General features: G+C 42.2%; 1 protein-coding gene across 1 annotated transcript; it reads right to left on the bottom strand.

Moving 5' to 3' along the window:
- Positions 1–2449: 2449 nt before the first annotated feature.
- Positions 2450–9981, bottom strand: emc3 (ER membrane protein complex subunit 3). Its single transcript, XM_079510085.1, has 9 exons — positions 9709–9981; positions 6889–7055; positions 6731–6788; positions 6254–6347; positions 4852–4956; positions 4359–4440; positions 4060–4139; positions 3415–3497; positions 2450–3314 (listed from the first exon to the last, which is right to left on the bottom strand). The coding sequence occupies exons 2-9, from the start codon at positions 7041–7043 to the stop codon at positions 3186–3188; spliced, it is 786 nt and encodes a 261-aa protein (XP_079366211.1). The 5' UTR covers positions 7044–7055; positions 9709–9981; the 3' UTR covers positions 2450–3185.
- Between the last annotated feature and the right edge of the window lie 223 nt (positions 9982–10204).

Raw genomic sequence — 10204 nt, 5'->3', positions numbered from 1 at the left:
CCTGGTTTTTAGACAGCTGGTTGAGAAGGAAATGAAGCTCCACCCACGCGGCAGAATGCCGCTGGGGCAAGCTTTTCCGGGAATCTGGCCGACGCGGCAATCTGCCGCGTGGGTGGAGGCGTGGAGCTTCATTTCCAATCCACCAGCTGTCTAAAAACCTGGAAGAGATGCTGGCAGACAGCGGCTTTTGTCAGCACATGGAATCCTAGGTGTGCTTACACCCATACTGTGTGTCATAGGCTTAATCGTCAGTTTGTCACGTCCTCTTTCCTCCTCCGCCTCTGTGTGTGTGTGTGTGTGTGTGTGTGTGTGTGTGTGTGAGAGAGAGAGAGACTGTGTACACACACACATACAGTATATAAAAATCCATGTACCAGTAATATACACAGATATGTAAAGCAAAGCAAAGCAAAGTTCTTTGTTTACCCAGGGTGAATGGACTAAGCTCGACGAACTTGTTTACAGCCAGACCCTGCTCATAGAACATTTCATGGTAGGGGTTCAATGCCTTGCTCAAGGGCACTTCAGCGGTGGTAATTTGAACGTGCCGGTCCGGGGATACGAACTGGCGACCTTCCGATAACAAGACCGCTCCGCAAACCATTCGGCCACCACTGCCCGTGTATCTACCTACATAGATCTGGCCTGGCTGTAAAAATCCAATGGCACTCTCTAGTGGCACCTATTGTAAACACCTGTTGGCTTGTTGTAAAAACTGTGGAGTTGACTTATGCCCACTTTAAGTTATACCACCGACACCATGCAGCGCATAGAGTTCCTACTTCCTAGCTTATGCATAGCAATCAACAGAACTGCAATGCAGTTCCGGCCATGGTTCCGGCAAGCCGCTAGGGTGACTAGATCCAAAGTGTTCATTTGAGGGACAGAAGTATCACTTGTGTGGGACGGGACGGGGCGGGGTAGCAACGTATTACTTAAAACCTTTGATTCTAACATGTAAACAAAATTAAATAAGAAGGTTGCCTCTTATATCCATCCATTAAGAGCCCACATTTGGAGCTCTGGCTCATGGACTTCCGACTTATTTTGGTATTGCCATTAACACCTGAATGCAGCCTGACTACTGACCAGTAATGTAAACCAACCAGAATCTCAACTGAGAATACAGGTTCTGTTTCAAGCTCCGTCTATAAAGAGACACAATTTGGCCATGCAGTTCAAACCTGTCACCCTGCACTGCAGAGCCACTATTACATAGACTCCATAGACAAGCACTTACCTGTTGTTGTTCTGTAGCTGCTGATGCCCTTTTAGGATGACCAGAATCAAATCCAAACTGTTAATTTGAGGGACAGAAGTAATTGTGTGGAACCAACCAGGGGGGACGGGGCAGCGTTAGCAACTTATTACTCAAATGTGTTGTCATATTCGACCATAGGCCTAATAATGCCCATCATTTTATTATTAAACCCCTCTGATCTCACATTTGGTTTTAAATGCAAATTTTGGTCATGGGTAGTATGGCTGACTTGGTACCGTAGCCTAGGGGATATTTCTCATGTTATTTTAACAGACTTATTAATAGTAGGCTACATTTTGCAGGAAAGAGGCAATGAGAGCTTTACAACAGAAAGCCAACTATTAGGGGACTATAGGGCATTTGAACACTGCTAGTCACAATGTGGGACATGGTCTCAATTTGTGGGACGCCTGAAAAGTCCTGGCGATGAGGGACTGTCCCACGCAAAGGGGGACATCTGGTCACCCTACGAGCCGCCCTGCGTCCGAAAGGGTCGAGAAATGACAGAATTAGCGTGTGGGGGTTCCCGGAACTTCCAGACCCACAGTATCGAGCCCAGGGTGCCGGCGAAACGGTAGAGAAATGACAGAGTTACCATGTGAGGGTCCCTAGGGGGTCCCTCTACTGTACTGTAGGCCTACTGTACTGTCACTGTACTGTCACACGCCAAAATCATGACCAGCTCTAGTTTGAGTAGTATTTTATATGATCCTTCCTTTCTGTTGTCGTTTTTCTTCCTTCTAATTATTTGTTCGGCCCAAAAAAAATGTGTGACAACAACAGGATGTATGACCTTTGACATCAAAAAGTTTGAGAACTTTGGTCAGAAAAATACAAGAAAAAACAACACGCCAGGGGGCAGTGGCTTAGCTAAAACTTTGCAGCTGAAATGTATTATCAAGCACACCAAAGCACTGAAAGGAACTTCCTATTGCACACAGCAATGTATGGTTCGTATGGTTCCCGAGACAAAGGGCAGGATTATCCACATAAGGCATCGGATGAGTGCCCTGGGGCACCAGCCAAATACGGGACATGAAAACGATGAAGACAATATGACTACTAGACCTTGACCTTTAAAACATTTGGAATATTTTCTATATATAAAGAGTTGCTGAGTTCCACCCAGTCAGATGAAGATATGAATAACCGTGTGAACGAAGGTGCACCGAAATAAGTAAAACAGTATTATGTAGTCAAACAAGACTTTATACAAAACACAGGGAATAGTTACAAAATAAACTGTCTAAATAAATATTTCAAAAACACAATAACTGTAACAACTACACATTTTCCTTTGCCAGAACCCAGCAAGTTTTAAGTACAGGTCCATCAGTCAATCAGGCGACATGAAGCAGCTGCTCTGTTTATGAACTGACACAGGACTGATGGAAGGATTGTGGATGAAATAATCATCACTTTCATAACCACAGCTATGTAAAATGACAGTAATTGTATCTTGTTTTTTTTTTACAAGACATCTGAATACAACGGTAATAACCCATAAAAGAGCATGAGTTAAAATAGAAAACACTAGTTCACATACTGTATAGCTCATTACCTAAATGGCATGTTAATAGTAACGGTAGCATATAAATACAAGCTATTGATAATGCATTCCAACAAGCAAAAAATATGTCTTTCATTTTGTTTTACTTTTCCATGATACTTTTGTCAAAGTTATGCCTTCTAACTTGTTATGTCTCCTAATAGACAACAGAACCAGTGTATATAGTTTAGCTGAAATTTCATTGCAAGCAGACCTGACCTGATGCTTAATAAACGTGAGGACGATTGTATGAGTGAGTGTAAACTTTGCATAATGTGAAGGGATTAGCCTCATTTCTACACAATTCGTCTCAAAAAGAGACCCCACTTGCAATGAACCACAATCAAACCGAAGGCTCGTATTAGTTATAGTCTATCAGAACATGCCAGTTGGCAAATCCTTGCTAAACATTCCGTCAAAGTCCAGTTCCCTGCTCATCAATTCCTCTTCGACACTATCGAGTGCCCAACTGTGGTCAGTTAGTTCCAGCGCCTCCCACTCGGCCTAAAACGACAAAACATTAAGAAATAAAATAAATAAAAGAAAGACATTTTTAACTAAATCCTGCTTACCCTAAAACCTAAAGATAAAATGTACGTTATACCTTGAAGGCTTTATTTGTATCTGCAGGCATTGCCATGGCTGCACCACTCATCTGCTCCTGCATGATCCTGGACTGGTCAGCACCTGTGGGTGGGGAATTATGTCAACCAATACTTGAATTACCTTGGAATTATAAATCAGTGGTGTTCTGAGGGTTGCCGGTCACAGTATTAATAACATTAGCGTTACATGATCCTTTTCAGACCGAACAATGTCAATATTAATTAAAGACGAAAAGTGTATTTCCACAAAACCATGAATAACAACACTTAACCCATTTTGGGGCGGGAACCCCTTTTGGTGTTTTAAACATCATGTTATAATTTAGCTATTGAAAAATAGCAGATCTACAAGCTCATAGCGCGCCACCGAGTGGCGCGCTACGAGCTTGTAGGTCTGCCATTTTTGAAAAATCGTGAAAATATTTAAAAGATTTAGATTTTTTTTAAATTTCGAGGTCAGGCCTAAATGGGTTAAAACAGCAAGTGCTGTATGTAATCAGTTTAGAATGCATCAAAATAGGCATGCATGTCATTGTGCACAGGACGACGGTACGGCACCATTAGCTTTAACTGTGCCCATGTCACTATACCCTCGTACACCCAAGGGGACAAAAAAATATGATGGAAATTAGATAAAGAATTACCATTATCTTGTCCAAGGATTAATGAATACATGCTCCGCAGTCCAAAGACATTCAAGAAATACCACGATGCTGAGCTTACCCTAGAACAATGCACACACAATACAATAGCAAATAAGTATGTAGGTCATTACATTGTGTGTGTGTGTGTGTGTGTGTGTGTGTGTGTGTGTGTGTGTGTGTGTGTGTGTGTGTGTGTGTGTGTGTGTGTGTGTGTGTGTGTGCGTGCGCGTGTGCGTGCGTGTGTGTGTGTGTATAGATAGACAGACAGATAGCTATTAGATAACGTGTTATTTTTTTACCAAGATGCATCCAGGGAGAGCAGTTCTATTCCTTGTTGCAACATGGGCTTGAAGCGGAGAGTGAGAGGGAAGGGAACTTTGGCTGTGTAGAACAAAGAAAATGCGATCAGCTTGACACACATTGCAATTTGATACTTTGCATACCTCAACAGTATAAAAAACATATAATTGGTACATTGTATACAGATGTTAGGAATGTACTGACATTTTGCATTCACCAACTACTGCACTGTTCTGAAGTATTACAAACCACCTCTGTTGAATTTACAAATTAACTTAATTATAAAATTAATGTTCTAATGTGCTACAGTAAAACAATGTGGTTTCCCCCTCATAGGAATCATTTGGTCATATCCGATAGAAGAGTTTAACTTTTGAACAATTCTCAATGTACTGCAACAGCAATCCAAACTAGTTGATGACATTTATAGAGGTATAACTGAATAATAATAATAACAATAACAGTATGTATGTATGTATACAAGGACATTACTTGTTACAAATCCTGAAAAGGTCCAATTGATCCAGCCTCCAATAAGGATCATAGGGAGCACATTGGTCACATTGCCTTTCATCATGTCTGTCAGCATACTGGGATCTGTGTAAAATAAATGGTAAACGGTGCATTTATATAGTGCTTTTATCCAAAGTGCTTTACATACCGTAGGCACACGTTCATACACCGATGGTGGAGGAAACCATGCAAGGCACCAACCTGCACATCGGGAGCAATTAGGCGTTCAGCGTCTTGCTCAAGGAGGACACTTGGACACTAACTCTGGGTGAGCTCGGGATCAAACTGGGAACCTCATGGCTTTATGCACTTTAATGATAGCATCCCTATTCTGGGGGTAACATTTGTAGAAAATAACAAATATACAAACTCAACAACAGTGTGGTTGTGTGAGCCTGTAGATCAGCAGTTTTTGGCCTCAAGAGTTGAAACCATTGCAGAAATCCAACGGGAGCCGGATTGAGGAAACGGTCGCGCGCACGGCTTTACTATCCATTGAAACAATTCCCTGGAGTTCTGAAGCTGTGACCTGATGGATGAAGCTGTAACCAAGTCGTTTACTTAAGAGAGTTTATCATTGATAGTCCAAGACTTCCTAATAAGCGGGCCGGACAAAGACGTCATGTGGGCAAAGAGGCATCTGGACAGTATCACAGATGTTGCATGCCACATTCAGAATGCTGCCGAGTCGGCTCTTGTTCCAGACATTTAGATTGTTAAACCAGGTTATCATGAGTCAGATAACACACGCACACATGAAATCTGCTGTGCTTCCTTAACAAACACAACTGCCGTTTCAAATGTCAACTGTCCCATTTATGCAGAGTATATGTCAGCAGTATAGTTATTGGATGATCAGAAGAATAATCTTTATTGTCACATCACCGATTTACGGGTGTAACGAAGTGGTGACTGACGATGATGTATATCATATAAAGTAGGCTATATGATATAAATGTATATCTAAATGCAAGTGTGTGTGTGTGTGTGTGTGTGTGTGTGTGTGTGTGTGTGTGTGTGTCTTGCGCATAACTCGAGGGCCTTCTGACCGACCGACTTCAAACTTAACGCATGTATCACAGAGGACCAGGGTGTGTTGTGCCGATTTGAAAGTCAATCTGCACTTAGCTACACATCTCAAAACAAAAGTCAAGCACACTGGTTAGAACTGCTAATGCATCTGGGATACTAGGGTGGGTAAGACAGGTCTGGTTCCACACTGTTAGGAGAAATGTTTTAGCTTGACACTCAGCCTGAATTTACATTTTGTTTCACTTCATTATTCATGTATTTGTTTTAATTGGCGTGACTAGCGATTCAGAGCTGGAGCCAGGCTATAAGAAATGTTTGAGTTGTTCATGATAACCAGAAAGAATATTACCTGTCATTGGAGAGGGAGGGACGACATTTCTTTTGGTCTTCTTGAAGAATCCATCTTCTTGATTATTGAAGTAGAACTTCCTCATCAAGAAAGACTAAAATGGAAAGACATAAAATAACAAGGTAATAAATAAAGTAACAAAAATGAATATAACATAAGGAATCCAGTTCTTGACTGTACAGGACTTATTTGAAATACTTGGAGAAAAGAAATTTAAATGAAGTGCAATTTAACCCATTTTGGTGTTTTAACTAAGCATTATGTTATACTTTAGCTATTGAAAAATAGCAGATCTACAAGCTCATAGCGCGCCACCGAATGGCGCGCTACGAGCTTGTAGATCTGCTATTTTTGAAAGATTGTGAAAATGCGGCACAAATCTTTGAATATATATTCTTTCAGAAGACTTATTTTTTATTATTTCGACGTCAGGCCTAAATGGGTTAAATGTAATTTGAATTAATCCAGAAAAATTACCTGTTTGGGAATGTATTTCCCATTTTCTCTGAGAATTCTGCTCCTGATCAGCACCTGGCTGGATATTGAAATAAATGAATAAATGTGTTTTTAGACATTGTGATCTCTCTCCAGTACTACGTAATTTGCATGTTGTACATTATAGTCGATTAGCATACCTGTCAGACACTTGTTCTAATGTCAACTTCTTGTCACTTTGAAGAAGAATGGACACATAATGCCGAATGACCCCAACAAGGAATGTAATAAAGACAATGGGCAGCACCACCCATAGTCGAATATTGGAGTCCAGCAGAAGCTCCGGCTCAGCCATAACTTGTCAGACCTAACAAGGAAAGTAGAAAAAAACAAAAAAACAATGTGAGAGGTCTGCACTCTGCAGACTCTGCAAGAGAGAAAGACAGTATGAATGAACAGGATTAATCCACCCACACATACACTGTAAATAAAAACTCTGTAGCCTGTGTGCGTTTGTCAGAGTAAATATGTAGATTTGATTCTGATCATTTGTTTTTATTGATTTCTCCCTCTCTTCCCTTTCTCTTATGGAAATAACAAAATCGATGGAGCTTGCACAAAAACGATTTTCACCCACTGAAAAATACTACTAGAAAGGACTGTTATTCAAAGCCTAGGATTAGGACCCGCCACAGTCGTGTCTGATTAGAACTTAAACCGGGATGTCTTTAACCCGTGTGGTTCAGAAGATGGTCTAAGGAAGCTAGTAGAGTTATAAGGCCCAGATGCCTTGGGGTATGTGCTATGTGTATGAGTCGTGTACGGTACAGAGGTATCTGGGTTGTACGGCCAGATACCTTAGTCCAGTGGTTCCCAAACTTTATCGTGTCAAGGACCCCCAAATCAACATTTATTAGGCCATGGACCCCCCATTTGAAAACATATGCCAGTGACCCCGATAAGGGAGGATTTTTACGGCTCCAGCAGTGATTCCGAAACCTATTAATTTCAAGGACCCCCAGTTTCACACGCATTATGCCACGGATCCCCGATTTAATGGCATTTCTATCTCTGGTACCCCAATTTATATTGTAAAACCAATGTTAATTGAACTCAGAGAGTGTACAAATGGAACCAAATGGACCTGCTAGGGTCCATTTGGACACTCTCTGAGTTACAGACCCATAAGGGTCCATTTGGTTACAAATTATCATTTAGCTGGGTCCCCCCCTGGAACTCCCTCAAGTACCCCTGGGGGTCCCCGGACCCCACTTTGGGAACCACTGCCTTAGTCCATATGTGTTGTGGTGTTAATCCTCTACTGTCTGAAAGTACAGTCTTGAAGAGGTCTGTGTCCTGTCATGTCCTGTCCAGTGTCCAATGTCCAATGTCCAGTGTCCTGTGCTGAGAAGAAGTTGGAGATTCCTCAGTGCGTTGGTTGGAATCTGTTAAGATTAGGGGAGGTTTGCCATTTTATACTAACGTCATCCTGGTGATGTCAGAGTGATGTGTCGTCATCTCTAATGGTACGTTCAGACTTCAGACGGCGACAGCCGGAATGTAGACGGCACCCGGGTGAGCAGTATGGGTTAGCGCCCCAGCCTGTGTCCTCCGTGAGGAGGAAGCCCCACAAACCCTCGGTGAGGCCTTTAGGAGGGCCATTCAAGCCGCAAGCGGAGCCTGCAGCACCACCTTCTTGCTCTTGCGGAACCATTGCGGCTTAGGAATCCACCACTCCTGAATGAAGTGTCTGGTGCTGGGACTCTGGTGCAACACACAGGTCCTGGGCCTGGTGAGACGTAGGAGGGGCCCGGACAGGAGTCAACCCACAGAGCCTAGTCCTTCCATGTGCCAGAAGCGTACCTCCCAGCCCTGGCAGAGTAGTTCTGGAGTAGTTCCAATAGTTTGTGTGGCCTTGGGTCTTTCCCCAATGGGACTGATCGAGGGTAGCAACTGGGACGTAAGTCGGGACTTGATCACCCCGACTGGGACGCCTGAGTGAGGGGTATGATGTTCGAGAGACCCGAAACCCTGATGACCTTGGGATACATCACTGAGGATACGTCCCAGTTGCATCCATGCAATGTTTTTTGTTATAGATAAACGTGAAAGCCTTCGTAACACCAACTGTTTTACATATGTAAACCTGGCTGTGATGTGACAATAATGTTGATTCTTGCCTAGCTATCTCTGATCAGAAATCTAATATTGAGTAAAATAATAACTATTCATTCATAACTTATACAGAGTAATGAATAAGATTTTGGGCCCAAAAATAGGTGTATGAGTGAGTGCATGAGTGGGGAGGGAGCATTGATTAGCTAGCTATGTATGTTCCCTCAGCTCATATGTTCTCTCGTCCAACCCTAAACTGAGGGAACAAACAGCCCATGACAATCTCATGGTATTACCCAAGTAGTTCGCCTGTTTTCTGAGCTTATTAATTGATTGATCGCTGTTAATGGATAAGTTATAACTAAGGTTATAACGGTTGTGTTGTTGTTACAGTACTGTATAAACTGAACACACGGCGATGTCGTTCGTAGGAATAGAAGGATGGGCTCTCGGTTAGCTATAGCTAGTTGGCTACCAGGATGTTTCTCACTTCACCCTGTAACCATTGGTAACCACTTAAAACGCCTAATTTCTGTGCAGTAATAGAGTATGTAAAACAATGGAACGGGGTGCAATTATACTGTTCCAAAGTGACAATTACTGTTTCAATATGACTTGTTTACAAGATCAAATATCAGACAGCAAAATATTACATTTCTTGTCATGTTGGTAAAATGAGCACATATATATAACGTTGTTCTGCACATAGAAAACGTTGTTTCTTCCAAGCATTGGGACGAATAAAGGCTGCATGGTGAGCATTAATTGCACACCCAAAAAAATGTATTTTTCATTGTTTGCAGCAGCAGGCTAATCATAGTTAGCCAACATGGGCTAGCTTGCTTTGCTTCATTGACATTATTGTGTTGCAGGTTGATCGTTGAGTCAGTCTCGTCTCTACTTACCACACACAGGATTCTGGAAGCGTTGAGGACACACACACAACCTTATTTCTTCCTTTTTAATCTCCGTGGTGTAGCAGGCAGCAGAATGTGGAGATATTAATAATACTAATTCTATCAGCAGCAGTGTGGAATGATCGGCTAAAAGGCTATATGGACCAGATGGTATTAGCAGCTACTACAGCCATTGTGATCATGGTGATGAAGCTAGTACTGTAGCAGGGGGGCATATAGAGTTATAATGGTAGGGGGGAGGAGGAAAGGAATGATGATGAGGGAAGCACATTTTCTGACGGTTCTCCAGCCTGGCGCCCCATAAAGCCCGCATCCAACTGGCTGAGAGAACTACAGCGCCGCCTGGTGGTGATTGAATGTCCACTAATTATATCCAAGGAGCAAACCATATCCAATATTCATTTTCGTTAAAAGCTAAATTGTAATATAATAATAAATATAGCTGCAAGCAGCGATAAGGCGGGACCAAGAAAGAAGACAATAC

This window comes from Electrona antarctica, assembly GCF_951216825.1.
Source record: "Electrona antarctica genome assembly, chromosome: 9".
Lineage (NCBI taxonomy): Eukaryota > Metazoa > Chordata > Actinopteri > Myctophiformes > Myctophidae > Electrona > Electrona antarctica.
This window is presented reverse-complemented; position numbering and strand designations above follow the sequence as displayed.